The sequence below is a fragment of the Solanum verrucosum genome, unplaced genomic scaffold (genome assembly GCF_900185275.1).
Source record: "Solanum verrucosum unplaced genomic scaffold, falcon-dt-bn FXZP01000276.1, whole genome shotgun sequence".
NCBI classification, from domain to species: Eukaryota; Viridiplantae; Streptophyta; class Magnoliopsida; order Solanales; family Solanaceae; genus Solanum; species Solanum verrucosum.
The window spans coordinates 694,951-717,224 of NW_026019946.1; the positions used below are offsets into that span (position 1 = coordinate 694,951).

Below are 22,274 nucleotides of genomic sequence, written 5' to 3' on the forward strand. Positions count from 1 at the left end.
AAATTAAACTACAGAAGAAATAACACATTTAAAAGGCAAAATACATTGATAAAAACGTGAATACATACAAAAAACATAAAAAAAATTACCACGCCTTTTCTGTATGAGGCTTCTAAATTCCCCGATGCTCTGCACATTTCCATGAAAGAAATGGCTTGTTGAACTATCGACCATCTACGATAAGGAATGCTGACCAATGTTACCTTTGGATATATAGAAGGTTCATTAGCGACTTGATTGAGGACCCTAGAACTGAGAAATCAAATCAAATGGTTAGGAAATCAAATTAAAGAGCGAAAATTGTTTAATACATACATACCTTAATTTAACCCTATTAAATCTTTGAGGGAGTAGGAAGCAATCCTTTCAACGATATCAATTAGAAGTTCCCTCGAAGGGATTCAATGTAGTTTTTTTTACTCATAGTCATTTTTGAAGATTTCTTATTCTTTCAAGATTTCTTATATAATGCCAGGAAAATGAAATGTGAGAAAAGTTGCAACTTATGAAGACGACAAAAGAGAAAAGACACAACTTTTGACTTTACAAATGAAAGTACTTTATTTTTTTGGAAAAAAGGGTAAAATATGAAGAGTTGTAATTAATTTTTTTCTTGAAAGTTGTTCCAATGACAGTAATTATTGATTGATGGTTCACACACCTTACACGTAATTATTTATTAGAAATATATTGGAACAAATGTGTTTTCTGTGGTACTTGTAACACATAATCGACATATGTTGGAGCATATGCATATTATGTTGTACGATCTAACACATAATTAATAGAGGTTGGAACAGATGTGTTATTCTGTAGTACATGTAACACATAATTGACATATATTGGAACATATGCAATATTCTGTTATAAAATCTAACACATAATTGACATATGTTGGAACATATGCAATATTCTGTTGTAAGTAGCAACACATAATTAAATAAATCACACATTTTATATAAATAACATGACATAAGTTGATTCAAATTAAGTTAAGAAGATAGGGAACATCATCCTCAAATAAAAAAGAACATTCATTAAAATTCAACAACACTTATAGAGCATTTCGATTTGGGCATGTAGTTCTTTTGTGGCCAAAGTCCCTACATACGGAACACTTATTTTTTCTTGTTGGAAATGATTCACCAACTCCACGCCGTCTCTTATATCTCCTTCTTCCAGGTTTGCTTTGATCAACATATAGACAAGGTATTTCTCTCTCTATGACATCCAAAGGGACAATACAAGAATCTTCAGGTGGTACCGGGGTGAATTTCCTCACAATATACCATTATGTATTTTTCCACCGAATAATATGGAGAGGACTACTCATAAATCTGATTTCCAAAATCGGCACCATATTGGGCTCGAAGCACTGCCATGGCATGTGGACAAGGTATTTTGTCCAAGTCAAAACTTCTACAAGTACAAGTTCTTCTTTGTAGATCCACCATAGCAACATCACCATGACCAGTGACACTGAACTTGTAGTTAGCGATTTGATGAACCAATAACTTGTTGCCCGCGTTGACATACTTTAATATGTCCTTTTCAGGAACAAATCTATTTGCAGAGTTCACTAGCTCCACACGCCTCTGGTGAAATAAAAGTGCAAATCTCCTGTTTATTTCATCAAATAGAGCGACAATGGGAAATTCTCTTTCAACATCAAACATAGAATTCACCGACTCCGCGATATTTGACGTCATAATGTTATATCTACACAACAACAAAAAATCAATCAAAACACATAAAATTACAATAAAATCAAACAAGATGGTATAGATAATAATGTACCTATTTCCCAAGCAAAATGCCCTGCTCCATGTGTGGAATCCAATACGTTCAAGAGTTTCAGCCACCTTTGGTACCAAATCTCTTATTTGATTGAAATGGTCATTGAACTCACATCTATCGTACGCCTTTGCTGCTTTATAAAAATGGGTCACTACCTTTGAATTGTGAAAGTTATTTCGAATATTTTTCCCAAGGTGTCTCATGCAACAACCATAATGAGATGCAGGGTAGATAGTCGAAACTATCTTTCGAATACTTGGATGTCTATCAGAAATAATACATAACTCATCAGTATCATCTACAAAGCTTATCATATTTTGAAAAAAATATTCATATGAGGCATCGCATTCCTTGTCCACAACACAGAAAGCAAATGAAAATATATGATTCTCAGCATCTTATGCCACCGCCGTAGCAAAACTCCTTCATACTTACTCCTCAGGAGTGTCCCATCAACGGCTATTACTTTTCTCATTTCTTGAAAACCAATTATCCAAGTGGCATATAATACAAAGAAGTACTTGAACCTCTCATTTTCATCGAGCGACAATGTCGTCTTGCTTCCTGGATTTGTAACTTCAAGCATATAACGGTATGCATTAAGCACTGCATATCCGTGCTCATTTGTTCCCCTAACATTAGGCTTAGCATGCTTCATGTCCTTATAAATCTTCCAATAGCTTACCTTACAACCCAATTATGTGCGGAGTTGATTTGACATGTCTCTTGTGGATGGGCCTTTACCATTGGAAAACCTATTTTCAAAGTACTTACCTATGACTTTTGTTGTGGCATGGGGATTATGGCTTGTAAGATGCTCTGAACCACACGTATGGTACTTTTCATAGATTCTAATGACAAACTTGTCGCTACTTGTAAATTTCACAGCCCTCAGCCACCAATTGCACTCCGAGTATGAACATTTAAAAGAAAACACATTACGAGAATTGATCACTTTTTTCAGTCTAAAATCTTTTTTCAAGCAAGCAATTTTCAATGAATTTGCCAGTTCTTCCTTGTTCTTGAATGTCATTCCCTTATAAAAACCGATTTCATCATCTCAAACATTATTCACACGTGATGATTGAGAAGAACATAGAATATTGTTGCCAACAATAGGTATAGGAGGATTGTGGCTCTCAAAGTCCGGCACGTCATCTTTTCCAATTTCAGCATCGTGACTATTCATGTCTACATCATTAAATTCATCATTTAACATATCTTGTTGGACTTCTTCTAGATTATGATCCTCCTCGATAGGATTTTCATCCACGTAGACTCTTAATATGGGTGGTCTCTTTGCTCCTCCCAAATAAACAACCAAACTAGGCTGATCAGTTATTTTAAAAGGTAAGACATTCTCATTATGAAAAAAATGGGGAATGTAACTCATGACAAGATCTTTCAGATGACAATTGTATTCACATTTTTCCATGACTAAATTCACAAAATCATCATACAAAATATTTCTTTCGACAATCATCCCTACCCCTACCGACCCTCCCCGTTTCTTACCATTCTTTCAACGCCAAATGTATTATTTTTCTTCTCGACCCATTCACCACGACAATCAATCCCTACAAATAATCCCTCCATTTATTATACCTGAAGAAATTAATTAAAAAAACAATTAGTACTAATGAAGAAATGTGTATGACAATCATATGTTGCAACATATCACTATTATGTGGCGACATGTAAGTCATATGTTGCTACATATAACTAATATGTTGTGACAAATAAATCGCATGTGGCAACATATGTAAGTTATATGTAGCAATATATGACTATCATGTTGCGAAATGTAAGTCATATGTTGCTACATATAACTATTCTGTTGCGAAACATAAATCACATGTTGTGACAAAATGTATAAGTCATATGTTCCAACATATACAACCATCTGTTGGAAACGCGAATGCAAATTATTGAAAAATTTGCAGCTACCCAGATGATGATGAATGATTTCAAAGAACTATTAATTTTACTTACCAAAACAATGGTGTGTGAACCCAATCACTTATGAAGTAATTTCAATTGATACAGAACGAAATCTGATCCACTGATTAGATTAGCTAAATCTGATTCAAGAAGATGAAAAAAGCTCAAGAAGGACCAGCAGCCAAGACCAACAATGTACAAAAACAAGAAGAAGAAGATGAAGAGAATGGGAAGAAGAAAGGCAAGCAACCAAGCAAGAAGAGAGCAAGAACATAGCAGAAGAAGAATAAGAATAGGAATACGGGGGGGAGTTTTATTTTCCCCCTTTTGGTACAGCTGGTGGCTTCCCTCCAATTTTGGTTCCCACCAAAATTGGTTAAATTAGGTTTTAGTCATTTACCATTTTACCCCTCATTTAATTCAATGGACCAAACTGCCAACTTATAAACTTGAGGGAAACTCCACAATCCTTAATCATTAATCACATAATTGTCACCTACACTAAATAATAAGACTTATGTCACCGACCCTTTATTTTGACACCTTAATGTCACCTTTAATTCAAAGCCCCAAGAAAGTAGACAGAAGAGAGAAGAGTTATTATTTTTCTTGAGGGGTGATTTTACCATGAAAAGGACCTCTATTTATAGGGGGAAATTGACTTGGTCCCAAAATTAGGGTTCCAAAATATTCTCTAAAAGATAGACATTCACTATATTTTTAACACTTCCCTTTGAATGTCTAATTCGTTGATAATGTGCCTCATTAAAAATCTTACTAAAAAAAACTTTAAAAAAAGAAAAACTCTAGTGAAGAAAAAGAGTACACATATCTAATAATACGCATCTAGGCTAAAACTCTAGTGAAGAAAAATAGTACACATATCTAATAATACGCATCTAGGCTGTCTATGCCTCCTTGTACTTCCACAGAAAAAGCTTCTACACGTGCACCAATTTTGTAACTTCTATTCACACATTTCTTCTGGTTTTAATTTATTTATCTTATTTTTCTTTTTCGTATGTTATGTACTTAAAAATTACGAAAAAATATTATTATAAATTAAAATAATTAAAAATATACATATTATTTTTTAGTTCAGGTCAACTCAAAATCTCCTCATCTTAACAACATATAAAAAAAAATTATATATTACATTTTTTTATAATTGCAATAATTAACAATTTAAATATCTAAACTCTTCAAATTTTGTCCATATCACAAAACTTGAAAAAAAAATAACAAATGTTGGGCCCGTGCTAGCACGAGCTCTTTTAGCTAGTATAGGTATAATAATATTATACATAGCTCTTTATAAATTAATACATTACAAGTACTCATTTTGTCTCTTTTCACTTGTTCAATTTAGAGTTTTTATTTGTCCCATTTTACTTGTTAATTTTGACAAATCAAGAAAATAAAATATTTTTTTACCTATTATACCCTCAATTTATTTAGAAAACTAATATTTTTGTTTAAGGTAGAACATCTTTAAAGAGTAAATTGATTTTGAAATTTTATCATTTAATAGGGGTAAAATGTTAATCCACTGTCAATTGTTATTTTTTTCTTAATATGTGTGTGAAGTCAAAAATAAACAAGTAAATAAGAATAAATGAGTATATTATAACTAAAAATATCATAGATATTAAGATATTTAAAAAGGAAAAAATATATTATATTAAATTCTAATTTAATTGAATTCCCCATCATTATTTTTTTCAGGAAAACATTTTATTGCATTACTTTAAAATGTGTTTCAGATGTCCATAAGACACCATTGCATCAATTACAACACAACTTGGGAAGGCAGAATCCCAAGAAATCTTATTTATACATGAAATAGAAATTTTAGCTAGATTATGAGCTAATACATTCCATGTTCAAGGAATATATATAATCTCGATTTCTTCAAAAGACTTCATCAATCGCCAGACATCCTCGCAAACGGTCTCTATTTCCCAAGATGTTATCAAATTCTTTTGTAACATTTGTATGACATTCTTTGCATCTGACAGTATGTGAACCTTTGACCAACCCTTTTGTAGTGCTCTTTCCACAACTTCTCGAATTGCTAGTGCTTCAACAATTATGGCCTTCCCTACATATTGAATAGGGGTACCAAAGGCATGAAGCAAATTACCACAGCTATCTATAGCCGCCATTCCAATGCTTGCTTTTTCCTTCTCCCTTTGTAGACCTGCATCTGTGAAAACAACAATCCCATTTCGGACCAAAGTAACTGTTGCAACATAAATCTTGTTAGGTATAGGATTCACAACTGCCGAATTTCGCACAACATCGTCATATTCATGTAAATCAAATAAAGCCTTATGAACTATGTCATTAATTAGGTTCATATGTACCATCATTAAAACATAATGAATTTCTCGCTTTCCACATTTGCAATAAAAGAGAAATACTCAATCTTAGTAGCTCAATGGATTATGGATATTGACATGTATTACAAAATAAGTCATTCCACCATATTGTAAAATTCATATCATTTTCTACATTAGGCCAGTTAATGGGAGTCAGCTTCCATACTAATTGTGCTTTTGGGCAACTGAAAAATATATGATCAACTGTTTCAGTTTCTAAGCCACAGACCCTACACACATCACAATTTTGATGCAATCTCTTAGAAATATCCGCACTAACAGGAAGGTCATTAAGAATGCATTTTCTAAGGAAATGTTTGTATTTGTTTTTTATTTTGAGTGCCCATAAGAAAGTCCAAAAAGATTTTGGGAAAGATTGATCATTGACTTGAGGTATTTCAGTTCTATGATCAGTACTATTAGCTAGGCTTTTCGCTAAATGATAACTAGATCTTTTCCTAAATTTTTATGATGTCGAATAACTTTATTAGAATTTATGAGCAATCTTAGCATGACTTCTAGGTGCAATTATTTTTAAGCACACTTTCTTAGAAAAAAGAATATAAAAGGGAAACATTTAGTGTACTCAAAATAAAAAAAATTCATCACTAATTCATAATCTGCATACATTATTAACTTAATAAAATATCTAAAGAAATAGTCAAAGCAGATAAAATCATATTATACCCAAAATTAAAAACTAAAATTCACCCTAAAATCAGCAACAAAATTGTATTCTAAAAAAAACAATATAAAAAGACATGCAAACCTATCACAAAAGGTTGTAAAAGTATCAAAACTAAGATGCAAATACAATATAAAATCAAAAATAAAAAACACAAAATAAAATTTATGATAAATGTACTTGGAAGAAGAAGAAAAAACATTCACATAGAATAAAATTCTAATATCCGAAGAAAGTAAAACTTTATGACGGAAAAAGCATGTATCATGTGAGAAAAAGAAAAATCAAAAACAAAATGAAATAACGTAAAAATATTCTGTGCGCTAACTAATGAAAACAAAATAATCTTATTTACATAGAAATTGAATTAAATTAGGTAAGAAAATAAAACATGGACCCAATTTGGTAGCATTATTTCTTCGTATAATATATTTCCTCCGTCCATTTTTAATTGTCGTGATTTTTATTTTTAGAGTCAAACTATAAGAACTTTGATTAACATTTTACGATGTAATTTTCATCATATTGATATGCAAAAAAAATTGCAATTTATAGTATTTTTCGTATAGTTTTTGAATATTTAATTTTTTTATTTAAAATATTGAATTAATGTAATCTAAATTAATTTGAAAATTAGTCAAATTAACTTTCAAAAAGCACAATATGACAATTAAAAGAGAACGGAGATAGTATAATTTTCTCTATTTTTATTGTTTGATGCGTCATACACGTGACACACACTAAAACTAGCACTCTCTCCGTTTCAATTCTAGGCATATACCAATTAACTTGATTTCAACACATATTTATGTCTTCTAATTTTGGGTGTAAATAAATAAACATTTAAATTTGTATAAATTGAACAACTAGACACACACGTCTTAGATTATGTCACGTAAGACTCATGTTTCTACGTGTTCAATTTTATATAAGTTTAAGTCTCTATTTATGCAGACCCAAATTTGAAAGGCATAAATGTGAAATGAGACAAAATTAAAAGACACATTTATGTATTGTGCCTCGATTCTATTTTGATTTAGCATAGAGTTTAAGAAAGTAAAAAGATTTTTATTGTGGTTTTAAATTAAAAGTATAACAAAATATTCTTTAATTTATAATATTAGAGCATGTCATGTAAAAAATTAAAATAAAAAGTAACAAAGAAAAGGAGACAATTTTATTATACGAACTAATAAAAGGTATAATCAAATTGAAATAGAAATAGAAATAGAAATATATATATTATTATTATTATTATTATTATTTTTCCTATCTGATGTTCAATACCAATATTAAAGCCTGATATTCTGAATTTACGCCACGTAAAACCTTATTCATAAGGAAAACGCTATTTATAAAATAAAAAATGCATACCCAAGCTCGAATCCGAAAGTGGATTAAGACAGGAGCAGAATTATTAATTTATTGATAAGATGAGAAAGGTATGAATATATATATGCCTAATGCGTTTAATTAGAAAGAAAATAAAAGCAGGTTGGTGGATCACGCACTTGACTTTCTTTCCTTTTTTCAATTTAATTAAAGTAAGTAATTAATTTAATCTTTTCTTGTAGATTCACACTTTTGGCAACACTGAAAAAATAAAATAATTATCAACATAAAACATTGAACAACCCGCAATTTTCCACTATATTTTTCATTCCCAGACGAACAATTATTTTTTTTAATTTTTATTTTACCTGTATCGATCTTGAGAGCTTGATGATTTCCAGGACAAAAATAGTTAGATTTCTCCAGAAAATATACAAATTATAAAAATTGAACAGAAAAAAAAAAACCTAATTTTGATGTTTTGATGAAGATGATGGAGAAATGGTACAATTTGATCATGATGTGAAATGGATCTGAAACCCTAATAAATCATCAGTTTTGGAACAAGGTAACAAATTTTCAAAGCTATTTCAATTGCCATGGATTTTAGAGACTTGTCAGTTTAGGGTTTATGAAGGAAACTGTAACACGGAAAAGAAAATTAATAATAAAAATTAGTGTTTGGTGTTTACTTTGAAATTTTTGTGTGAATAATTTGGATTGTTATCATTCAGGCAAAGTGCGGTTGGATTGATCATTAGATACTATTTAGCTATTGAAACATGCATGCCAGATATCGTGGTCCGGTAAATGGGAATAGGTCTAGTTCGATGGGTGTTGGGGGTGTGGGAGCTTCACCTGAACGATTTGTGAGAGGTCGTGGTGAGTATAGAAACTATAGTCGGGTTGATTTTGGGCGTGGTCAGTCAAAGCAGTTTGGATTGCCTCAAGGAAATGAAATTTTCATGGAAGCTGGACGGCTAGCGGCTGAGTACCTTGTTTCCAAGGGAGTGTTGCATCCAAGTGCTCTTTCAGGGAAATATCAAAATGGTAGCTTAAGGAATCCAGTTGAAGAATTTCAGGGGTTTAGGTCACAGGAGGCTGATTTTATGGGGGTCCCTGTGGAAGGTCGAATATCAGCTCTTCCTCATTTGGGGAGTGCTGCAGGTGATGTAGGTCATGGTAGGAAAAGGTTTCCGGAGGAATATAACTCAATGGGTTCAAGAAGCTTTGTGAGAGAAAGTAGAAGAAATGAAACTGTTAAAAATTATGGCTCTGAGTTCAATCGAGAATTAGGAAGAGTTGGGTCGTGGAATAGAGTCAGAAACTCTCCTGATGTGGATGCTCAAGATAATGCTTTTTCAGGGAATAGAGATGAACAGAGAGTAGCTAAGAATAGTGATGTGGTGTTGCAAAATTCCCCTCCCAGGAAAATAGATCCTGAGATTGAGAGTTCAGTGGACTCGCTGATTGATTCAGAGCCTGCAGGCCAAAACAAGACAGGGGATGATGCAGGTAAAAAGGCATGTCCTATTAGCACTGAAACTAATCTTCCATCAGAGGATGAACTACAACATACTGAAAAGTGTATTGAAATGGAAGCCTCAAAAATAGAAGTTGATCAGGTTGATGTTTCCAACGATAATGGTGATTTGGAGACAAAAGCTGCCAAGGAGAACATAGAAGTTAAACCTTGTACTGAAGAACATACGCATACAATCAAGAGTAGTAATAATTTACTTAGTGTCTGGAGGTTTGAGCATGTTCCCAAGAAAACTCGCTCTTCATTGGCAAATAGAGTTCTGAAGGTTTTTGATAATGCAGTCATCAAAGATGAGAACACCCGTGAGATGGAGCTTCCTAAGGATACCCAAATGCATTCAGAACTGAACCATGTGGATGTTTCTGCTGGTGTAATTTCATCTCCTCATAGTCATGATGCAAGAAACCTTGATTCTGGCAAGTCGGAACCTCTTGATTTGGAGGAAGAATCACGTTGTTCTCAAGTCATTAAGCAAGTAAATGAGACGGATTCCTCATCTCTTGGAGACAGCATGGTAATAAAGGAGGACGAAACAATTGTCGAGTTACCTGGATTTGAAAGTTGCAGTTCTATTAACTTGGAAAGAGGAGAGAAACGAGCATTAGAGCATGATGATGATTGTACAGGGAGAGCTAAGAAACCTAGAGAATTGGTTTCATCTACATGTTCTCTCTCAGATGGTATTCTGTACCATTCTAATTCCATGGAAGACTGGCCGAATTCACAGGAACCAGGGACTTCGCACGGCGAGGGAGTGATGTTGTCATTAGATGAAAAGAAGTTGGTTGACATTCCTCTGATTACCAAGAGTGATGTGGAGCCAGACACTGACTTTACAGGAAAACAACTTTTTCCAGGCTCCTTGAAAACTTGTGACCTCAATCTTTTGGAAGCTTCTGTTGTGAATGAGACTCAAAATGCTGATCCTGTTGATATATTCCCAGGGATAACTGGAAGTGTAAAAGAAGAAGCACCAGTTGATATTGATCTGACCATGAGTAGTAACTGCAATACAGCTCGTCAATATGCTAAATCTGCCTTTGATAATATTGACATTGAGGTGATTGATTTGGATAATGATTCTGAACAAGAAGACAAGACTTTGAATAATCTAGAGACAAGGTAAGACTATAACATTAATATATTTGTCCTTTAATATGGCTTTGCATTTTCCGTTGTTTCAGTCTAAGTTGGTAGAACATTGGTCCATGAGTTGATATGACTGCTTTCTTTAGTTTTCCATAAACATGTTCTTGGTGAATCATATTGCTTGCCTAGATTCTCCTCTAATTTTGGGAAGTCATACACAGGTCTGAAGTTGTATTTACTGGATCAGATGGTTTTTCAAATAACCCCCATGGTACCGACAATACTCCCGATGTTCAGGATGGTTATGGACTGATGATATCAGAATTGCTTGGGAATGATATACCAAGCTGTTCTTCTGTACCAGAAAATATGAATTCTTTTCACAATGATATGGGCCTGCATAATGGAGAGGTACTAGTGCCATGATTTTCATAATTTGTCTTCTGGCTGTTATTTATTGAATTGGTTCAATATGTTACTTTTACTATTGTTGTTTCTGCTTTCACTTGCAGCTGAGAACGACATAACTCTTGATGAATGCTTTTCACCAACCTCTTGTTGAATACTATTATTTTTTCTTCAGGGAGTGCTTGGAGATGATGATTCAATATATATGTCTTTGGGAGAAATACCGATAAGTATGCTAAAGATCTTTTCTCATGCACTTGAATTCAATATTACTAATTGAGGTGTCTTTTGGAGGAAAATCCTGTGCATGTACGGAAACATGATTGCTCCATGATCCATCCTATATTATGCATTCACTAATGGTTTCACCGATTGCTTGTTCTGATTACTGTGCACATTAATGTTATGCTATTCATTTGATCTCTAATTATTCTACACATATTATAAATCCTTTTGCTTTGGTGTGATGGTCCATAAGATGTGTCCCATTGCTAATTAAATGTCTTACTGTCAAAAGCTCTACATTCTCTGAACAGTATCATGAATTTTGTAGAAAAAAATAGTCCAAAAAAAGAGGAGGGAATTGATTGATGATTATAGGACAGGTAAGCGATAAGGAAATCCATGATGAGAGTGACCTTAGGCTTTTGAAATGAGGATGTGTTTTGCTGAATGACCTGTAGTTTGGCTTGGTCAGTTCATTGATGTTCTGCTCCACAGACATAGGCATGTGCAATAATATGTTTGACATGCATGTATATTTGTGTACATGTATGTATGTGTGCTTCTCTGTTTTGTAGATGAAATCTCAGATGCTATAGGTGTCTTTGTTCTCTCTAAGCATATGCTTAATATATTTGCGTAGGCTTTCTGACGGCCTGGGAGCAGCAGACACAAGAATTCGGGAAGCCATTTTAAGCTACAACCTTTCCAGGTTTTCATGAGATATATTATACAATAATCATTTGTATGGCTCAATTTAGTTGTCAAAGATTAGTTCTATGCTACAGCAACTTCATGTATATTTCATGACTTGTGTAAGATCCTCACTTCCAGCTGATGTAAGTACTGTCCCCTCACCCCCTTCCTCGTCTCTTGAAGGGAGGTAGTCAAATGTATTTTCTTTACTCCTTTTCTGTTACACTCTTTTTTTTTGTCATCGCAATTTGTCCTCTCTTGTTTAAAGTTTAGCAGTTCCCTGATTCTCTGTTGTCTGTATAATTGCTTGTAAGTAATATGTGACATCAGAGAGTGCCTAGGAAAAGAAATTACTTAAAGGCAACGTTGGTCACAAAGATGGACAGGCTTGGCAGGAAAACGATTCATCGTTATTTCTATTTCAGGATTACTAAAAGAATAAAGAATATATTGCTTGCTCAAATAATTACACTATGTTTTTTTTCCCTGATATCCCGGAACAAATTAAAGAATAGAAAAGAAAACCAAGATAATATTACAGACAACATTCGTAGATTTGATCCTTTAGAACCTTGAACGTTTGCATTCAGGAGAAAGGCCTTGAGAGAACCTTTTAGCATCTGCACAGTAATTGTAGATCATGTATTTCTGCTGAACCCATCGAAGCCTATTTCTGTCATTACCGTTCAGTTCTTGAGTTTGCCATGCCTGATCATTGTTTACTGAGTCAGTCTTAGAGCCTTCACAGGACAAAGTAGACAATGCAGCTGACCAAACACAAGCATTTGTATTGAAATTCCTGTAAGAAGCTGTAAATGGAGCCATGGACCAATCCGTCTTCACCCGCCCTCCTTGTGTTGCCCATTCATCAGCATTCCATAAACTGGCGTAAACTCTCATTGCTTGATTCTTTGGGAATGCAACACCAATCGCTTCGTGGTTGTTGAATACTCTTATTGGGATATTATCCACCAAAAATCTGGCCAATTAGAAAAAAAATCCCCAAAATGTCAGACATAAACACTAAGTAAGTTGTTTAGACTTGGATTAAAGTTCAATTAGTAACATACATGATGCGTTGAGAGTTCCAAACAATAGAGTAGGTGTGGAACGACGAGGTGGGATCAAACCATAGGCGAAACTGTTGTTCTTTGTTGCCTTTTCCTTGAGAGTAGACATTAGTGTGAACCGTGTACGGTTGGCCTGATGAATTTCCCAGAAACTCAAAATCAATTTCATCATGCCCTGCTCCTTGAGAAGACAACTGCATATTGTACAAAAAAAAACACTTCAGTGAACATGTGTTTTTTTTGTTAATGAGTTATAGTAAGAAGAAATAAGCTGTGTTACTTACGTAGAAGGTAGTGACAGTGCCAGCAGAATTTCCAGGTACTAGTTTGAGCTGCATATCGAACCTTCCGAATAAATATGCATTCTTGGACTGAAATCCTGAACCTGAAATTTTGTCAAGGGACAAGGCGAGAAGGCGCCCACCATCTTGTATCTGAGTGCGATGGTCACCAAACGTGACCGTCGCATCTTGGTAGAAATTATCAGCCCAAACAGGACATAGCAAGAGAAGTGCAAGAACAGATAGCTGCTGCAACAACATTATAGAAAATCTTAAGGAATGTGTGTTTGAGATTGGGACACAAATGAGAATATATGTAGTAGATTTTGATAGAGGGAAGAGGAAGGATCGAAGAAGGGGAATTATTAAATTAAATGAAGCAAATAGCTGTGAATTGAAAGGATTGAAATGTAACGTGTTTGTTTGGAGATTTGGAGGGGCTGTTGTTTCGGAAGTATGGGGAGTGGGGACACACATTTAGATCCGTAGGGGTGGGGTGACACCAATTACCCAAAGAGAAATGATTGACATTATTCTACCTAACACGCTTTGGTAGAGTGTATAAAAAAAAATAATGAACGCATTAATTTTGTGTATTAGTAATACTTTGTTTGATGTATTGTTTTAATCTATGTACACTCTATTAATACATGAAAATTCATGATGTTAGTAATGCAAGGAGTTTTAATACATGCATTATCATGGTTAAAGACTTACTGCCCCTCAAAATCTTGTTTACATCTTTTCCACCATAATTATGGAGGGTATCTTTGTAAATAAATATTTTTATGCAAGCATGCTATTTTTAGTACACCAAATCGAAACAATACATAAGAAATATTTTATGTATACTTAATGCAACATAACTAATACACTTTATTTAGCATTATTTTTATACAACCAAACAAGTGTTAAGGGCTGTTTGCAGAATGTATTTGAAAAAATAATACATACATTAGCTTTGTGTATACATTTTTTAGGCTATGCATAACTAATGTTTGTATTAGTTATACACTTTATTGTGCATTGAGGTGTGTATTATTAAACAATGAAATTTCATGTATATGTAATACAAATAATTTCAACACATGCATTAGATTGATTAATGACACTACTACTCCTCAAATCTCTCTCAATACATTTCCAATTTCCTGAAGTAAAGGGTATGGATGGTATTTTAGTAAACATAACATTTTTTGTAGAAGTTAATGGAATTTTTATTTTAAATACATCAACTAATACACCTTATTCAACATTGTTTCTGCCTTTTTGTTCTTTGTTTGATCGTGTTGTTCGAAGGGCCAGATTCACAGTTTCAATACTGGGTTCATAACGTGATACTTTTAAAGTGGAGCATAAATTTCTAGTCTAAAATTTTAATAATAAAAAAGACTTAAATTTTATGGTTTTAAATAAAACATATGTTGGATGTACTAAGTTTCTCTTTAATAATTGTTTGGTCAATTGATCTCCCGGGTATTCGCTTAACTTTTTGTGTTCTTTTCTTAATTATAAATTTCATAATCTTATTGAAATACTTATTGTGCTCAAAAGTTAAATAAGTATATTATTTAATAATAAGGCTTAATGATATAGCTTGCCAATTAGGAGAGAAGGAGGTTTCTGAGGTGTTTAGTATTGTATTTTTTTTAAGAAAATAGTGATAGTTGAGTGGTATTTTTATTTTAAATGAAATAAAAATATTTTTTAAAACTTGAATGGCCATTTAAAAAATTAACTCGTGTAGAAAGCTTAGCTCGCCAACTTCTCCATTCTTTACTTAAAGCTGAAAATCCAACTTTACAATATGTGAGTGAGGTTCAATGTTGGAGTTGAACTTTGATTGTTCTTTTTTAAAGTATGGACAACTAGCTCTTGTGAACATTTGAAGAATGAAATTATGCATATTGTGTCTATTTTATATGGCAGAGTCAAAATTTTCATTAAAAGGATATAAAAAATAAAATAAAAAGTAAATATAAGAAGAAGTCGAGGGGATTTAACATGTACTATTTATACCTTAAAAAGTAATTTTAATTATGCATAAATAGTATAATTTATCGCTAAAGGGGATTCAGATGAACCCCTAAACCCTTACTAGCTTCTCCCTTAATTACATATTCTTTGGAGGCAAAAATAGGTTCAAAAAATTGAGAAGATCAAGTAGACCATAAAGATCAGTGTCACTTGATGACTATTTGGCATGCCTAATTAAAGGTGGTGAAAATTTTATAATTGACATATATAAGATTAATAATTACAAGTTATAACATTATTATTTATCTTTCAAGTTATAACAATAATAAATTGCAAGTTTTAACATTTCAGTAAAATAAAAAATGATTTAAATTAGCAGTAAAAATCAGTTAGTGTGAAAATTAAATAAGGTAAAAACGGATATAGTAGTAGTAAATAATTTGAAAAAATAAATGATAATTAAGATGAGGCATAAAAATAGGAGATTCATAAAAAAAAAAAAGATTTATTTTCCTTGTTTAGTTCTGAACAGTTAAAATTTTCTTAAACAGATTTTTTTTCTTTTTTTGTTCAAACGTTTCTCTCTCTTCTCAAAATTTTCTCTTGTTAGTCGTCAGTCTCATCTATTTTATTTTCGTTTTTATTCAATAATCTTCACTTTCTTGTAATGGACGGTTTGTAATCAGTACTAATAAAGCATGGTGGTGGATGAGATCCTTCAGGTTAGTGTTCTTTGCGAGTTTTTATTTGTATTATTATACAAACCAAACGTAAAAAATGAACAGTGATACTTAATATTTATTTTAAATTACTTAATATTTATTTGAAATTGGTGTATTGGTTATATCATATTGGTACGATTTTGGCATTATATTAGAATGAATTTCATATTCTAATTAACTAATAAATGAAAATTAATATTTAGCAGTGGTATTATTTTGGTATTATATTGGAATGATTCTGCTGTGAAAAAAGTGAAGACTTATAGCATGAAATAGGTATAATTTTGGCATGAATTATGTATGAAAATTGTGCATAACAATTGTATTAAATTTGTATATTGATTTCAGATTTTTTTGTGTGTATAAAAATTTTAATTATGACGTTTTTTTAAATGTATAATGTTATATTTTAGTATGAACATAAATTTGTTCATTATTTGTCTAAGGCATTTTTCAGATTTTGGCAATTGATAATATTTTTTTGGTATGATTTCGGGTTTGAATTGGTTTTTTTGGCATTATATTAGAATGTATTTTGTGAATAATAATGTAATGAATTTGGTATATTGTTTGTTTAAGAAATGACAAGTAAAATGTATAAGTTGGAATTATTTTGGTATTCTAGTGGCATGATCCTGGTATGAATAATTTATGACTTTTGGCATGAAATAGGTATGAAATGTGTGAATAAGAGTTGTATGAAATTTGTATACTGGTACAACATATGTATTTTTACTTTGTATCCTATAATACTGACTCAGTGAATTTTTTATGGAACAGGCAAATATGTACAAAATGATGAGATATCTTGCGGACATGCAATGCTAGTTCTTAGGTACTGAAGACTGCATGAAACAGATTATTGCTCTCCCTTTTATACCTTGAAGAATTTTGAAGATGTATATGTGATCCCTATTGAACCTCTAACATGTGAGAGTACGTGGGATATACCAAGTTATGTGTCTGAGCCTAAATTATTATCGCCTTGTTAAAAAAGAACTGTAGGAAGACTACAACTTGAACGTTGGAAGGGATTTATTTTGTGTTTTAAACTTATGTTTGCTTTAATTGTGACAATGTACTCATTATTTTTCAAATATATAGTGAGTAGTTTATTAAGTATTGTTGGTATGCAATTGGTGTCCATTTGGTATGCAACTGAATTCCCACTGATACTAGTTAATGTAATTTACAATTGATATTCATTTGGTATCCACTTGATGTCCCACTTGAAAAAAAAATATAAAACAAGATGTAATTGAGGTGGATACAATATATAATGGTCACTGTTTTACATTTTCAGATTCATTTTACAATATTAATACAAGGTGGATACCAACTTCATACATTTTTTAGTTTTAAGTTTTTTGTCTTAATTCTCAAGTTAAAAATACCAATTATATTACAAAATGGATACCATTTATATACAAATTGGATATCAATTTAATGTCACTCTTAATTTTTCAATTTGGAGATCAATGAGATACAATGTAAGCCAACATAAAACTATTTCGTGTGATTTTATTTGGTGTTCATTTGGTTTCAAATTGATATCCAAACTAAAACTAGTTAATGTTGTATCCAATTTGTATGCAGTTTATATAGAGCGGATATCCCCGAAATTATACGAAACAATTTGTAATTCATATTTTAACAAAACTAGTTAATTGTAACAATGTATACAACTGTGGTGTACTATGTTTATGAGGCGTTTTTAATACTAAAGTCAAATAAAAATCTGGCCGATGCTGGTATTCAAATTGTATGCACTTGGTATCTAACTTGAAACTTTTAACAAATTTAAAATAAAGATGTATAAAGTTGGAATCTAACTGGAACGCATTACTAAAAAAAATAAATTTGACAATGTAAAATAGTGCATATTGTATTGTTGTAAAAAAACTGTAGCAAAAACAAATATATATCATCCAAAAATTAAAAAAAATATAAAACCATTAAGAGTCTAAGTTGCAATCAACTATTTCAAATTTGTTTTATGTGGTTTTGATGTAGGATAATTGCTAGTATCCGGAGCTTGTTCTTTGCTTCACTTTTCTTCTCCTTTTTCGAAATTTGTTTCCTTTTTAGCGGTAACAGCCTTTCTCGCCGGAATTGCATTATTGTTTAGCGACAGTGTTTGAGTCAATATGTTAAAGGTCGGAGCCTCGATTTCAACGGTAAAACTCCCTTTTACTAATCCGGGGTTCTTTCTAGGAGTATACTCAGGTTTCTTCGACATGTTTTATCAAAAAACCTAAAAACTTGATACTTATTATTGTGAATTTGGTCTTTCTTTTGATTGTAGAATGAAGATTTTCTGGTGATATTGAGATGTAGAAACAGTTTTTACTAGAGATGAGTGAAGAGGTGAAAGAGAAAATGATTTTTTTTAACGTGGGGTGGTGGGGTGCTGATATGGCGTGTGGGAAGACTAGAAAAGACGTGGTGACGGGGGTGGGGTGGGGTTTGAGGTGTGACAGTAAAAAAAGAACAAGAATCAAAGTAAAATATCTAAAAATGTGTAAGAGATAATTATGATTGATTCTTTATTTATATCACTTAATAATAAAAATATAATTATAGAAGACAGTAAAAAAAAAAGTAAAAAGAGAACAAAAATCAAGATAAAATCTCTAAAAATGTGTAAGAGATAATTATATTGATTCTTTATTTATATCACTTAATAATAAAAATATAATTATAGAAGACTAATTATTTAATAAAGTGAAATTAAATTGATATATAAATAAAAAGTGATCTGTTATGACCCGCAATTAAAATGTTATAAGCAATAATATTTTAAAAATAAATTTAAAACCCGTAATATTAACCCTTAAATATATATGGGAGGTGATTTTTCCTTAAAGGTCACATATGAATTTGTGATTTATTCTGAAGCAACATCATGTGCTCAATCAAATATGTGGCTTGATATCACATTTAAAGAGATGAACTTCATGAACAGTAATGATGTGTGGGAGTTTACAGTACTTCCTAAAGGTCAAAAGGTAATTAATTGCAAATGAATTTAATTAAACAACAAAAAAAGCTTAATCTAATTTGTTTTCCATTGCGCGTTGCTATGGGAGATAAAGTTACGCACATTATTTTCGTGCATTTCATAATATTAAAGGTGTTCTTAATCTATGTGATTACTATGGTTGTATTTCTCGATTAATTTAATACTTAATATGAGAGCATATTACATAGATTACAAACCCTATTAATTGTTTACAATATGAGTAATGTGAAATATTAAATTATTTAATATTTATCACGATTAAATATTAAATTAGTAAGATCTTTTGCTCTGATACTAAGATGAAATAACAAAGGATAACAAAAGATATGAAAATAAAATAATTTTAAATATTTTAAAATTTTAGCTAAGGAAATACTCTTTTTTTTAAATCCTACTCGGTACTTTCTCTCACATTAATATCTTGATCATATTTTATTTTTACTAAAATTCGTATTTTCTCTTGTAATGGACAAGGAACATATAATAAAGTGAATAATAAGAGTGAAAAGTAAAAATGAATAGTACTAGACAATCTATTTATTTTTTGCTTAAGTCATCAAAGACCACTTAAAATTGAGCATATTGTACTTGGACACTTCAATGAAAATTTGTACCTACTTAACACCTCTAACACTTCGAATTTGAATCACTTAAACACATTTTACTGTAGTTCACTTCGAATGGGCGTGTGAGTAGGGGTGTGCAAAAATCGAATCGACCAATAAATCGAACCGAAAAAATGCTATTGGGTTAACAGGTTTTTAATGGTTTTATAAAAAAAATTATTGGGTTATTGGTTTGGTATCGATTATTTAGTATTGGGTTATTGGGTAAACCGATAACTCATTAAGACGATAGTAAGTTACTATACTCTTCATAAATATTAAATATTAATAATTTAACATAACTAGACACTATATCAGTACTCTACACCACGGTCTACACACTTCACATGTCATAGTACTTGTACTTCACATCAGAAATTTCATATTATGTTTAACATGTTACTGTAGCGTTCGTACTACATCTACTCTTATTGATGCAATTTCTCATTAGATTTCTTGTTTCACTATATCAAAGCATTTACAACTGATTTGCTTGTCTCACTGTATCATGCCAAATTGTTAGAGGAGTGAGAAATCATATATTGATTTTATGAGCATTTTCTTATTGGGTAAATCGAACCGTTAATGACCAAAAACCGATAAATCGAAAACCGATAAAGAATATCTTATTAGTTTGTTATTGATTTAGCATATTTAAAAACTGAAAATCAATAAATCAAACCAATAATACATAAAACCGAATCGAACCAACCGATGCACGAGAGCATTTAATTAGTTTTTTTTTATTAAAAAAAGTATTTGTTCTTCTTTCTTGTCTCTTTGCCACCATTTCCTCCGCCACACCATCAATCTATCACCACTTCTACACCCGTCTTCTTTCTATCATTTCTACAGTTACTTCACCTCCTTTATGGTCATTATTTTTTCCCCAATTTTTTCATTATCGTGTGTCAACACGTCTTTTTGTTTCTTCTCTTTTAAACAAGCTCATCACCTCTCATTAATACTCTTCCTTGATGTATTCTTTCTCCAAACAAGAACATTATTTATTTATTTTGGTTAAAATGATAATATATATATATATATATATATATATATATGCTACGAAATTACAAAAGAGTTAGCTAGAACATATTCCCTAGAAGGGCTAGTAGTTACAGCAAGGTTATCAAACTGGGCTAACTTATTACACATAGATGGCCTAATTAGTCTAGTAGAGATATCTCTGTTATTGTCTTTAGCGGTCTTTGATATATTCCTGTGGAGATTGCAAAAAGATAGCCTTGTCATAGGTCGTCAGTCTAGATCCTTGCTTAGCTAGTATATCTGCTACGTAGTTACCCTGTCTGAAAAAGCCATGTCAGACCAGTGGATTCTGCAACTTCTTCAACAGTGACCTGCATTGAAGGATAATAGATTCATATGGTGGAAGTGCATGATCAAGAAATTGTAAAACCTCAGTGGAGTCTGTTTCGATTTCAAAGGGTCCCCAATTAAGTGAGAAGGCTAGGTATTAAGAATGTTGAGCCAATTATTGTTGGTTGTTGGGAGAGCCAATATGTAAAAATCAAAGATATTCTAAATGAATTGTTATTATTTTATTACTTGTTACACTTTTTCTAACAAATGAAAACTCTCTATAGTCTCTTGTATATTAGTAAGTTATTTCACCATTAAAAATATATGAATTATTGATACAAAGTTAAACAGTAAAATTTATCACTAATTTTATTTAGTGACGAATCTGTAATGAATTATTAAAAAGAATTCTTAGCTACAACGAATTGAGTGACAAAGTTCATAGTTAAGTTTGATTTTTTCTATAATATTTATTATTAAATAGGTACACGTGCCTATGAAATTAGTATATATAATGGTAAACAATACAAATTGTATATATGGAGTCAAATTATGTGTCTTTTCGTGAGTTTTCAAAATTATCATTTGTATCTGATTTTTAGTCCTGAAATACATGTATTTGGCGCATTCAAATACACGTACCTCGGATACATAATGTCAAAATTATGTGTAATTTGTTCCAAATATATGTATCCAAATGGATTTGCATGTATTTAGAATACACTGAATTTCACGTTTGTCTCTCTCCTATCTTGCTCGCCTCTCTTTTATGTATTTGTATTTCAGAATGTGAAACCTAATAAGTTTATTATTTCTCGTAAAACATCATCTAGGAACCCATTAATTAGGGGTTATTATTTTTTGTCTTTCTTATTCAAAATGAACCTAAACAATGCGTGCATCTCTCTTCTTCTTTTTTTCATTTATTATTCCTGTTTGAAAAAGTGATTGAATATATATAGGTCCCTCAATTGAAAGGCAGCCAATCCAATGAGTGAATTCCAACTATACAAAAACTAGAACATAGCAAACTAGAAGTATGTGGAACATGCTAGATGCTAATTACAATTATGATAATAATCACATCCACAAATGAAATAATGCCACGTGTAATGAATGGTCAATTGTGTGTTTTTTCTACTCCTATACATAAACGAATCATTGAGCAAATTAAAACAAACGT

The 22,274-nt window shown here is 31.7% G+C and overlaps 2 protein-coding genes across 2 annotated transcripts; one reads left to right on the plus strand and one right to left on the minus strand.

Annotated features, from left to right (window-relative positions):
• Nucleotides 1–8,887: 8,887 nt before the first annotated feature.
• On the plus strand, nt 8,888–12,307 carry LOC125810253 (uncharacterized protein At4g26450-like). The gene is made up of 4 exons (XM_049489766.1): nt 8,888–10,801; nt 10,990–11,179; nt 11,352–11,406; nt 12,042–12,307. Exons 1-4 carry the CDS (start codon nt 8,919–8,921, stop codon nt 12,092–12,094), a joined length of 2,181 nt encoding a protein of 726 aa, XP_049345723.1. The 5' UTR covers nt 8,888–8,918; the 3' UTR covers nt 12,095–12,307.
• Nucleotides 12,308–12,484: 177 nt separating this feature from the next.
• On the minus strand, nt 12,485–13,733 carry LOC125810354 (xyloglucan endotransglucosylase protein 7-like). Its single transcript, XM_049489857.1, has 3 exons — nt 13,449–13,733; nt 13,165–13,358; nt 12,485–13,073 (listed from the first exon to the last, which is right to left on the minus strand). The coding sequence occupies exons 1-3, from the start codon at nt 13,704–13,706 to the stop codon at nt 12,659–12,661; spliced, it is 867 nt and encodes a 288-aa protein (XP_049345814.1). The 5' UTR covers nt 13,707–13,733; the 3' UTR covers nt 12,485–12,658.
• Between the last annotated feature and the right edge of the window lie 8,541 nt (nt 13,734–22,274).